This window comes from Gnatocerus cornutus, chromosome 6, assembly GCF_029298725.1.
Source record: "Gnatocerus cornutus isolate USDA-ARS CGAHR chromosome 6, icGnaCorn1.1, whole genome shotgun sequence".
Lineage (NCBI taxonomy): Eukaryota > Metazoa > Arthropoda > Insecta > Coleoptera > Tenebrionidae > Gnatocerus > Gnatocerus cornutus.
Genome location: NC_142238.1, coordinates 18,484,438 through 18,497,432, shown reverse-complemented (window position 1 = coordinate 18,497,432; position 12,995 = coordinate 18,484,438). Strand labels below are relative to the sequence as shown.

At 34.6% G+C, this 12,995-nt stretch overlaps 1 protein-coding gene across 1 annotated transcript in view; it reads right to left on the bottom strand.

The window, feature by feature from the left end:
* The window catches only part of mspo (M-spondin), a 56,661-nt gene that overhangs the window by 3,837 nt on the left and 39,829 nt on the right, over positions 1-12,995 (bottom strand). Inside the window, exons 2-4 of the mRNA XM_088039040.1 lie at positions 3,690-3,901; positions 3,034-3,138; positions 109-288 (exon numbers count right to left, since the gene is read on the bottom strand). Of these exons, the coding sequence (XP_087895166.1) occupies positions 109-288; positions 3,034-3,138; positions 3,690-3,901 (497 nt within the window). The remainder of the gene's footprint in view (positions 1-108; positions 289-3,033; positions 3,139-3,689; positions 3,902-12,995) is intronic.

The following is a 12,995-nucleotide window of genomic DNA, read 5'->3' as shown; positions in this document are numbered from 1 at the left end:
TTCAAGTGACAGCTCCCGATAAAACCCGAAACTCCTCCAGGACATTTCCAGTTCATTTATCCCGAAACATACGCCGCCGGTCCGAGTTGCGAACTTTTAAGACATTACCTTAATAAATTGGAACGTGCCGATGGGTGGGAGTCGCTTCAGATAGGGGTAGAAGAACGATCCAGCAGGATGAGCGGGGTAATGGGCCGTAATGCGATAGGCCTCCCCTTGTGGTTCTGTCGGCCAGTTCGGGGCTGTGAACGTAAATCCGTTGTCGGTTCCGGCATCAATCGGATCCACCTGAACATAACCACATTTTAAGTGACAATTTAGCGCGATACATCAGAGACAAACGCCCTTTTAGCCCCCAGGATTAAATGGTCTAATTGAGAAATTAAGACCACGAAACGGGAGATCATTGCCACGGCGATGTGTAATCTGATGGTTCTTATAGGGGGTGTGGAAACTATGCTGAGTAATTCGGTACCTCAGAAGCATAAGAGTCTATCTCCAATTTTTATGGAAAATGAGTTAAATAATGTTTTTTATTACTCTTTACATCTTCTTTAAGGCATAGAAAAATAGTCCCCATTAGACGAAAAACAAACGATTTTAGGTTTCTGTAAGGAATTAAATACCACATCATGTTAGAAGCATAAAAAACCAACTCCTTACAGGTCTACATTTAAAGGTGATTTGGTTACTCAACTTTGGGGATACTAAAGAAAAAAAATCCTTGTATTGGAATAAAATGTTCGTTATAAGACAATTTTTTTAAGGTCCTGTAATTTTTTATGAGATTTTAACCATATTTGTGGAGATTATCACACTTGACTGCCTTATTAAGAGCGTCGATTTAGAAAAATTTAGACCAAAAAAGAAAATTTCTAGAAATTTTGATTTCGAGGAGCAAAAAAAAATTTGGTTTTTTGACCAAAGAAAAAGTGACCAAAAATTTTTAACGACCTGTAAGTTCTTCATTTTTAATGCCACTATAACCAAATTTGTGGAGTTTATAAGTCTTAACTGTCTTATTAAGAGTACCGATTTAAAAAAATTTTGACCAGAAAAGAGAATATTTAGAAATTTTTATTTGGACAACTGTTAAAATGTCAATTTTTTTCAACACTGTAATTTCGTTATTTTTGGTGCGACAGGAACGAAATTTATGCATGTTGTTTCTTTTTTTGTTTTAGTAATATCACTAATTTGCAAAAATTTAGATCAAAATTAAATTTTTAGAAATTTTCGTTTTAAGACCGAAAAAATGCCACCATTTTTTTTAAGATTATGTAATTTTCTTTTTTTTTTATGCGATTTTAACGAAATTTGTGGAGATTATCACTCTTGACTGTCTTATTTACAGTGCCGATTTACAAAAATTTAGAGCAAAAAGGAGAATTTGTACACATTTTTATTTCCAGCAGCTAAAAAAAATACAAAAAAACTTGAACGCGCTTTAATTTCGACATTTTTGGTGTCACAAGAACGAAATTTGCGGGAGTTTTTTAAGGTTAAATAGTCTATAGAAGTTGCTAAATTTGGATTAATTTTAATATACAGGGTGATTTTTTAAAAACGGCAGGCGTTGTAGATTTTTATTTATGAACCGATTTCAAAAATTTAAAAAACAAATTAAATGGTTTTTAATTTCCTATAAACTGATGATTTTAAAATTTTTCTAAATGTCTTAGTATCTTTTGGGCGATACTCAACTTTCTTATTTTAAATTGACACCCATATTTTTTTTTCCTAATTTAGAAGATATTAATTTTTTTGATTCAGAAATGTGTAATAGGTTCTACTTTTACAAAAAATATTAAAAAAAAAATCAAAAATGAAAAAATTTATTCAATAAAAGTTAATAAAATGTAGGTGCATGGTGTCAAATAACACAATATCGTTATTGTAATGTCAAAAAGCAGCAAATAACAGAAAGAACAAGTTTTCTTTCAACAAGATGCACAATGCACAATGCATTTCTCGTAGGTGTCAATTGTGCAATAAAAAAAACGGGATGGCGTTTCAACAGTATTTTAATTAAATTAGGTAGTTGTTTTTTCTGATTTGTAATTATTATTGTCTTTTGTTATTAATAATTTCAAAAAAAATGCCAATCCTTTCTGTTATTTGTTGCTCTTTGACATTACAATAACGGCTTTCTTTTATTTGACACCATGCACCTAGATTTTATTAACTTTTATTGCTTTTTTTTTTTCAATTTTGATAATTTTTTAAAAATATTTTTAGTAAAAGTAGAACATATTACACATTTCTAAATCAAAAAAATTAATATCTTCCAAATTATGAAAAAAAAATATGGGTTCCAATTTAAAATAAGAAAGTTGAGTATCGACCAAAAGATACTAAGACATTTAGAAAAATTTTAAAATCATCGGTTTATAGTAAATTAAAAACCATTTAATTTGCTTTTTAAATTTTTGAAATCGGTTCATAAATAAAAATTCTACAACGCCTGCCGTTTTAAAAAAATCACCCTGTATCTTTGTTAGCAATTATTTCTAATAACGTATTACCTTTTTTTTTCTAAAAACATTGTTAATTTTTTTTTAAAGTTTCTATTACTAAGTGAGACTTGAGTCCAGATAATTTAATAAGGAACCAAGCATAAGCATAAGGAACCAAGTGTAAAAATATGCCTAAAAAATTATTTTTGGATCAAAGGTTTCGACTATTACGCACGATTTGAAATAAATAGGCATCAACAACTCGCAATTTGCTCTTAAATTGCATATTTGAAAAGAGATTAATAACACCACCGCGATTTTTTAGTTAATTTTCTCGCAGCTATCATTTATGGAGATAAACCCTTATGCTTCTGAGGTACCGAATTAATGTTCCGGTGTCTATTTTTGGCAAAACTATTTCGAAAAATATAATTACTTCCGGTACAACTTCACTTTCACGACCTCACAAACCACAATAAAACCCTCAGTCATCCGTGCATTTCTTCCCCAGTTGCACACCCATTTTCCGCTTTTTAGACCACATTACAAAGACTCCACTTCCAGTACACCAACTCACCTCTATTGTGATGCTGTCCAACCAATTACCGTTCACGCACAGGTCAAAGCTGTCGATTCCGATGAACCAATCGGGTGAGGGAATAATTCGCGACATGAGTGATACCTGGATCAAGAAAGCTCTTAAAATAATCATATAAAAAGATACATTTCGAAAGACATTCAGTTTGCTTGGAATTTTATATTTAGCAAGTCTTAAAACTTGAATGTCCTTCGTATTGATTTCGCGCTTCCCCTTCGGAGCAAAGTTCAAAGGTGAAGTCGAGTTTTGAATATGTCACACTTTTCATTCAAAAGTAACGTGAAAAGTGTTTCTCAGTCATCAACATAACAAGCATAAGTCTTCGTTTCTTTCTTTTAAACGGTAGTTTCATTGCTAGCTCTTTCCATGACCAAAGCAGAACTTGAAAGGGCAAAGAATGTGGTCGTCATGAGGAAACAACTGGAGCTAATAAACAATCAATGAAACTGGGCAGAAAAGAGCAGTGCCCTGTAATGAGACAGATGCGTGGTCACGATCGACATTCGCAAGCCGGACACGTGTGTCCGTCACTCTACTTAGATAGCCTTTTTTATTGTCTTAGACTGTGACCAGAAAGAGACATCGCGTTTAAGTTTAAACCGTTGCATCAAAAAACCTGTCTCTTTAAAATTTACCCTTGAATGGTTTCCATCGACGAAGAATTCCGCTTCGGTCCTCCCGACGCCTGTTGTTATAGGAGGAGCGTTAAACTCATCGTAAATTCCTCCTTCTCCTTGGCTTTGCTCCTCCAGGACGTCGGAACGACCCGTTTCGGCGAAAGCTTTCACTCCGGCTGACGACTTCTGACCCAACCGGAACAAAGTGAATGATTTGTTGTGACTTCGACCTGCAACAATATCGACGTATCACAATTTCGTTTCACAACTCATAATTACAAGAGATCCGTTTTTTATTAAGACAGACCAACTGGCGACGGCGATTTATTTCGCTGAAGGCGTGTGAATTTTTCACGTCAGCTTGGACTAATGGAATAAACAATCAGCCGGCAATTTTGATAAGAAGAAAAATGATAACGACAAGTGGGGAAAACGAGATCAATGAAGAAGCGGTCGGACGAAACGGATTCGAGAATCACCAGCTGCCGATAGATTTACTACAGAGATTAAACGAGTCCTTCGACTTAAGGGTCTACGAGCCTGCCCGAAAATTTCGTGTTTGAAAAGTATGCAACTTTAACAACACCTTTGATTGACAGCTGCCAAAAGGGATTACCAGGACTTGGTAATGAGCGGATCATAAACTTTATGGAAACGGTCGCTTGACCTGCACATTTCCTAAGAAACCCAGCGGTTGGAACAATAAATTCGTGTTGGACCAAAAATGAGTTAAAAATATTAGGATTTGAGTTTCTCTGCGTTTTGAGTCCGTCAAATTTCTGGTTCTAGTAGGCAAAAATTTTACGGGCGTATTTTTTTTTTCAATTAATGAAAAATGTATGTTTAAATCCGCAAAGTTGCAGTTCCCATAGTACGTAATGGAAGAAAGTTTTTTTAATTGAAATTTTAAAATTACTTATTATTTTATTATTTTTATTTGAGAAAAACGCATTTAATTTTTTTTAACCAAATCAATAGAAATACTTCCCTAATTGATTTTTAACAATTTTAATATTTTAAATTATCGTTTCTATATTTTTATATTGGTTAATATTTAGTTAATATTTTTTAAGCCAGAACCACTCAGGAAAAGCAAAATTGGCGTTTAATGTTATTATGCAAAAAACTATTTTTTTAAAAACCTGTATCCACTTGTGTCTTTAATTGTACGAATTTTACATAAAAATCCTCGTCTTTAATAAGCTAATCATTACTTGCTACTGGTGGATTTTATACGTTACCAATAAGACGTTTTGTTTTGAAAAATATCGAAGCTAACACCATAATTTTCATTTCAAGAGAAGATTGTAAAACCCAAAACTTCAAATCATCCAAAAGCAATTAAAAATGTGTTTGGGAAAACTTATAAATAAATATCTTGAAAAAAATATTTAAATTCTTGCAATCTTTGGATACTTGTTTTTGATTGTCCTCGACTTGTAAATCAATGTACTTTTTTAAATTTCTAGAGTTTTGTCGATTAAAGTTGGTCAACAGCTTTTATCAAACTTGGTGTTGCTCAAACAGAGAGACAGAGAGAGTTTTTATCGTTGATGGCCAATTTTTGTTCTTTAGATTAGATTATTATTTGCTTTTAATTATTTTAATTTGCAATGGCAAACGGTTCAAAAAATCATGTAAGTACATCAGTAAACCAAAAAAGTAGGAAGCAAATTGTAAAACGGTTCTTGATAAAATACAATGTATTCTCAAACAACAAATTTCGTCAAAAAATGCAGTTTAATCATCGTTTTGATGATGGTAAGCATTACTATCCAAATGCGCGTCAGCAGTTTTTGAGGAAAATTTGGTGTTTGGGAATAAATTGTGTTTTTGATAATTTTTGTCAACACCAAGATTTGGTTATGAAAAATATTAGGAATAGTTAGAAAAGTGAAAATGTAAATACCGGTTTTAAGTCAGAGTTATCGGATAAAGTTTATTTAATAGAAAATGTTTCCAATAATACACATTTTATACTTGCGGAAAAATGGTCTTTTAGTTTAGCAATATTTGCAATTTTGCATAAGCTAAAGCAAAAATTCGCGATGCATTAGAAAAGTAATTTTTAGCGATGTTTGAGTTTTTGCGTAAATACTCGCGAATTGCTTTCTTTTAACATAACTGTGACCAGTTTCACTTTAAATTTAATGCAAATTGTGTTTAAAATTTGAGCATAAATTGCTGTTTTAACAAGTTAGTTTTCAAGACGGGCAGTGGCAACTACGTTTAACATCAAATTTTTACAAGTCACTTCATTCTATGGTATAAAGGTCAATTTTGATTAACGTTGATTGTTGCACCTTTTGGATACTAAATAGAAATAGTTAATTATTTTCAAAGTTAATTTCAAATCAGTGGCGCAAAATTGCGTTGACGCAGTTGCTAAGGTAGCAACAGTTTGATTGGGATTGCTAAGACGCAATTCTGATTTGCAATGCCGCAAGTCAACATGAAATTAGGCCATTAGTTTCCAGTTTTGACGTAATAAATTAAAAATCTAACTTGGAAAGTTAGTTTTAAGAACTTTAAATCCACTTTTCTTCTAAAAAAAATTGTATTCATTTCTGGAATAAATAAATCTCTCGATTGAAGATACTCTTGCTCCCTGCCATCGCGAATCATTTACAATGTCAGGATTAATATGAAGGTTTACTGCCTTAATGACTATTATCATTTTGTACAGGGAATTAAAAAAACCGATACTTTGTTCAACTTAGCTCAACTTTTTCAATGAATAGACAATAATTTTACACAATACAATAATTTACACATTATTAGGTTTACCCAAAAAAAAACAATTTCACGTTATTGAGTTTTAAAAAATAACTTCTTACTATCCTTACTGATAAAACAGCATTTCTTCCACAATTTTAAACAGAATTTGCGTACAATAAAAAAAGACAATTGAAATATTTTTGATTTGTTTTTTATTAATAACTTCAAAATTATAGCATAATGACAAAAACAAAAATGTCACCTCCATAGAGGTTTTAATTCTCCACATGTTGGTTTTTTTTTAACTTCGTAGGTTGCTTCATATTCCTTAAAAACGAAAAATGGGAATTTCAGTTTTTAATTAATTAAAGTCAAATTTTTCACTTTTTCAAAATTCGAAGATGTCACCTCCATAGCTCTACTTGAGACGCATACATACAGAGGTCGAGCGATTTTTCAAAGTCCAAAATGCGCTTCAAAAACGAAAAATCGTAAGCCATATACCGGTATCGCTCGGAGATGATTTCCATCAACGAAAATTCTTCTACTGGCCGTCACGACATGATGATTTAACGAATAGCAAATCGATATTTTCGTAATTAAAAAGTTCGACTTCGAAGTTTGTTTGAAGTCGCGTCGTGGTTTTATTTGGGCAAGAAATATGTGTCAGTTTTGAAAAAATCCGATAACCTTTCCAGTCACGACTCTCCACGTTGGAAACTTTTCACATTTGCAAATATAAAACATGAAAGTATTATAAAAACTTCTGTAATATAAAATTCGCCCCTTGGCGCTAGTAAATATTTGGGTCTATAACATTTTTATTAATTCTGCAGTGGGTAAAAAAGTCGCGGTGGTATTTCGCGGTTCGAATTTCTGGAATTTATAACGCTGCCGTATTGATTTGTACGTTTTTTAGCGTTGCTGTGTCTGGAGTTTGCTTGTTTAATAGTTAATCTCTAAGTTAACTTCGGATTTCAGTGTTTAATTAACACATTGTTGACTCTAACCCTAGACGACCATTATTCAATATTATTAAATTTTGTCTGTTTGAGATTGTGTTGGGGATTTATGCAGAGTTTTGGAGGGAGTGGACGTTCCGGCGATTTTCCAGAATTTATGGCGGTTTAATGGGCGCTTGCTTGTACTGAAAACCGCAAGAAGCTACCAAATTTCGTAAGAATTCCAGCCACGAAGCTTAATGAGTTCTTTTTTTAGCTGTCGTAAAGTTTCCAGTCACCACACCAAAACAATATGGAATATGTCTTGGAAACGTCTCATTATCAAAACGACTGGAAATAGTTTCTTTGCTCCAAAAAACCGAAATAAAGTCGGTAGAATTTTCTAAACCCCTTAGGTCTGACATGATCCTTTAAAAACATGGAAGAATGCACCTGTTATCTGATATTGGAAATAGATCGATGCCTGTCGCAAAATACTTAAAGCAAGAATGTTTACAGTGAGCGCTCCCTACCTGATCCTCTTAGCAACAACTCAAAACTAGCTCCACATTTCAAAAACAGACAAAATCAACAAATCGATTTTTCCTCTCACATCTGTCTTCCTGTTTTTTCCGTCTTCCGCCCAACAACGAGTCGAGCAGGCTTCACGTTTCCATTAAAATTATTTATCCGCCCTAACTAGCTGCATTGAAACGATTGGATTTAATTAATTGAGGCATCGGCAGCCGTGTATGGTCATAACATGAATTATTGTTTTTATTGTTAGTGCGTGTGTCTGCGATGGATTCTGGACCTGACAGGTTGCTATCGGAATTAATAAACGCTTTTTGTAGACTTGGTGCGTTTACCGTTACACCCCAACGCATTTATCATGAATGAAAAGAATTTCGCGAGGGGTGCGAAAACGGGATCAAACTAATTTTTCAAGATGAAACGGATTTGGAGCGAGGGGCGATTTTGGAAATTTCTGAAACGCGAAATTAATTATCCGACTCATAAACATGGTATTAATATGATCTATCGAACTAAACAAATAAAAATTGTTTGTGCATAATTTATTGCATCTGCAGCAATTTCCTCTCATCCACATGACAATAAATTGCAATTACTACACGTAAAAATGATCGAATCATTGCAAATTCACGGAAGATAGATTTAACAATTATAAACGCAATAACTGTTGCATCCATCAGTGTCCACTTTTAATCAATTTAGTACAAAACTATGATCCTGAATTAACTAAAATTAGCAATGACCGTGTTTGCTTTTAATTACAACACCGAGCGTGCAATAATCAAAGCGTCGATATTTTATTTGCTTATAAAGAATTTCCTTTGTAAGCAAAAATTTAATCTCCCATAATGCATGGCTTACTTTTATTAAAGCAAATTCTTCATAAACGACATTCCTTAAATGTATTTTTGATACTCGCCCTAAGGTTTTCGTTAGATGTAATGAAATTTGGAATTTAATAACAGTCCACACTACGTTCATATTAAAATCAAGTATCAATAAGAAAAATGTCGAGACACGGATCGGATATTAAACTTTGTTGTTTCGTGGCGCTTTTTCATTACGTTTTATTTTTTCCAATCTAATTAATTTAGTGGGAAATTGCTTTAGTTTTGGGTAACTTTTCTAAAACGTTCAAACTACAAAGTGAAGAGGAAATTACTTTTATGAAGTACGCGGTAATACGTTTAGAGCGGCGTTTGAACTTTTACTACACTTTTAACTTCAAAGGGAAAGATGGAGCGCCGAAGATGATTTGTAATTAATTGTGTTGTGTGGTTTATCGAATTTCGGGTTTGAAAGCACAGTACATTTTTTATTCGTGCAATAAATTCCACAATGCTTTTACCAACGAAACGAGCGTCAAGGTTGATTTACTCTGATCTTTTCAAGAAGTACCAATTTTTCACCAAGTCTATAAGATCGCGACATTTGAGATAAAGAAAGTGCGCCAACTTTACTTCACTGAGGGCCATAATTCAGACTTTTGTAATGTTCCAGAAAACACGGAGACAACTGTGCGCGTCCCTATAATGAGCTGCAGTTGGAATTGAACACTCAAAGCACGTGTAATAAAAAATCCAATCAGTTTTATCTCGATTTGATTAGTTGGAAATTTAGTGGTTGCCGCAGGATTTGCAAAATTTTAATTAGTTTTGGAAGCCGTGTGTAAATCATTTTAATCTTGGTACAAATAAACCATGGAAAGTTCGCAATAAACATGAAAAATTAATTAAAAAACCTTTGACCGGTGGTCTAGACACCTCCGAGATTCGCGACTCGTCCGGAATTTTTTCGAAGAATTCAAATATTGGAATATCATGAACGAGTGAAATTCTGCGCGTTCCATAGTTTGACTTTTTTCCCCGTCGAAACATTTCCAGTTGTTACACAAATGGGTTTTAATGAGTTCGGTAAATTTCAGTGTTAAAATTCTTCTCCATTGAACCGGATAAATAATTTTAATGAAATCGCGAGCGCACCTGAACCAGTTTATCTGTGCATTGGAGCGCGAGTCGCAAATCTACAATGTAAAAAGTGGCCGAAGATCCGGTGTGCATTCTTTGAAGATTAGTTGCAGGACTGCTTGCACCTTGCGCACACCTGCCAGACTAGACCGATCGACCACTAAGATACCGTACAAGAATCAGATCGACTAAGAACATAAACAATACAATCACCGTTAGCTTTCTTTCCTACGCAAACCCGTCCGGTCACAATTTTGATCGCCCATTGTCTCGGTTTTTAGTTCCATCTCGCAAACAAGTCGTCGCAACTTCTAACTAACCCATTTTCGATGTTTTTCGGTTTGCAAAGTGGCGACAATCGACATAAATCACGCAGGTAATCGATCCCCTCGTAAAAATTTGGACGTCGAAAACTTCAGAGAATAAAAGTCGAAGGTAGTGATTTATTTACTGCGGCGGCTATTGTCCACATTGTCCTTTCGACCTTTTATTAAATAAGGTATTGTGAGGAGAAAAAATAAATTAGGCGTGTTCTTCCTTGGCATCATTTTAATTAACAAAGATTCGAGCCATCAAATATTCATGTCCGTTTAATTAGAGCGCTCTCATTACGTTGAAAATTAATGAGATCAGCGAAGCTCTAACTTTCGCATGTCGGTGATGAAGCGACTTTAATTGACTGCTCGCTACTGTCTCCTTTTATTGGCGGCGAGAGGATGCATTTTGCAATTTTGCTGTAATTGCAGCAATTATGCGGACTTCTACACGCAATAAAACCTTTGAGAGAGAAAAACACTATTTTAAATATGCGCCGATCGAGCACCACAAATACTTGCCATTTAATGGATCAAGGGGACTCCAAGCATGAAAATGATAGATCAAACCGTGCAAAATAGTTCCACTGGGAAATTTATTATTCGGGGTCATTCAATTTCAATGGTATAATTATGACCATAACATTTTAATTCCCACCGATGCCGCCTACACGCTAGCCATCATAAAAATCCAAACAAATCCGCTCTGTTTCCCCGAAAATAGCCGCCGTTTTGAATTTTTAAAAATGGTGGAGGCGCCGGTTCTCCCACGTTCACCCCACGCTTGCATTTCCAACTTTGCTCAACTCGGCACGTTTAACTGCTAATTCGCAACAGATTCTTGTGTCCTGATAGTGACAATTTGAATTGAGAATATCAGCAACTGTGACTGGTGGTCGGCCACTATATAACTCACGTCCGAGGATTTTCCGGTAATTTGTTCCAACTATCGAGTCAACCAAATCGAACATGTCGTTCGAAGCCGTAAAACTCCAGCGAGCTGCAAATATCGAGAGAGTACCACGTCATTCTGTTTGTTTTATGTTGGTGGAAATTGACGTTTGCTTCGAATGAATGGAGCTGATTGGATGTACAAAGATCGCGGGGGCGGCTGAATTAAAGCGACGTAATAACTCGGTTTTTACAAATAGTATCCAGAGATTCGAATATCGATTGGGAGAGCAAACACGCGCGGTTCGCTGCCGTCTCTTTATTTTCTAAGTTACTTTTAATTAATTGTTTGGAGAAGTTTTTTACAAAAATGCACTCACAGCGCACTATACTTTACGAAGTTGGTTTTTATGGGGCTTTGTGAGTCCGCTTAATTTATTTATTTCGTGTCTTTGTGCTGTAACTTTTTCGTTCACGATGTTCGATTGATTTGGGATTTAAAGTTTCAAGAAAAGACAAATCCGATACGAGTTCTGGATCGGCTTACATTTTGTTTTCTTTTGTAAGTTGTTTTCACGTGCACCACAGCTCTCCGAAGTATAAATGAATAAAACATCTTTTAACAAAAATTACCGTAAAACTAAATTTTATACAAATGGCGGATATGTTGGTCGACTTTTAATCCCATTGATCGTGTTTTATGTATTTTCCGCCGCAAACTAGTGGCTATTTCCGGGGCTAATCCTAGTATAGTGCTATCCGGTTTCGATTTTTGCCACGGTTGTGCAGTTTTTCAGTGAACAAGAAGAATTCGATTTGTGTGCTTGATAATTGCTGGAATCCACATCGTAGCACATAATACCTCAAGTGCATGTTGCGACTAATTACACTTAAGTACTCGTGGAATTAGTAGGAGCTAGTTACAATATGGAGGGTCATTAAATACAAATATAACAGTCTCTAGGGTAATTACAAGTCGATTTGCTTGTTGTTTGTCATTCAGTGTTCGGTTAAACGCAATCCAATTGTGAGGGCACCCCAAATCCACCTTTGTGGAATTTTTCCCCAGCCCCAAATTCAGTGAAAACGGTCTAATATCCCCGACAATAATTTCCATTATTAAACAAAGAGTATCCTTGTTTCATTTTCTTCCAAAGGCAGCGCACTTTAGGCTTCGTTACCGGCACAAAGCTCGCAAAACAATGTCCTGATTTTCTATTAGAAGGGGTTTGCGGAATAATTTATGCAAATCCATCGCCATTATTCCAATTTCCTTTTCTAACAAATGGAATTTTGAAATTTGCCCATATTTCAACGAGATAACAAGAAAAATCTCGATCGCCTCTTCACAGAATTTATTCCGATGTTGCGTAATTATGCATCGCCACAATCCTCTGGGGGTTGTGCTTTTGCAAGGGTAGGTCTGCGATTATCCGGGATTTCGAACAAACACGCGGACATTTTATAAATAATGGAGGGTTTTTATGCATGCTAATTCGGGATTTTGCATCTTCGACTTTTTACCGTTCTATTATTCATAAGGAAATTTCACTTTCCAAGAAAAAAGGCAAATTTTAAGCTGCGGGCTGATGTTTTAAGCTTGCTAATTCCATATTGAAAAGGTTTTATGATTGTTTTATTATGAGAATATTACAACTTCTGGCAATAAATTTAACATTTTCTAGTAAAATGTTCTTCCCATAAACTGGCAACTTTATTGTTGTAACCTTATTATTGATGGCTGCAACTTACACAATTTGCGTCATCAAGAAGTTCATCCACCTAAGCTGCAACTTTAAATTTAGTACCGCCGCTTTATTATAGTGGCAGTTAAAGGTATGAAGTGCTTATCTCCGACGTAAAAAGTTTAATTAAAAGTAAGCATTCAGTGTTGTTTATTTTCTACTATCAACACGATCAAGATTAGTACTTTTAAAATAGTCGCATTCTATTTAGGGA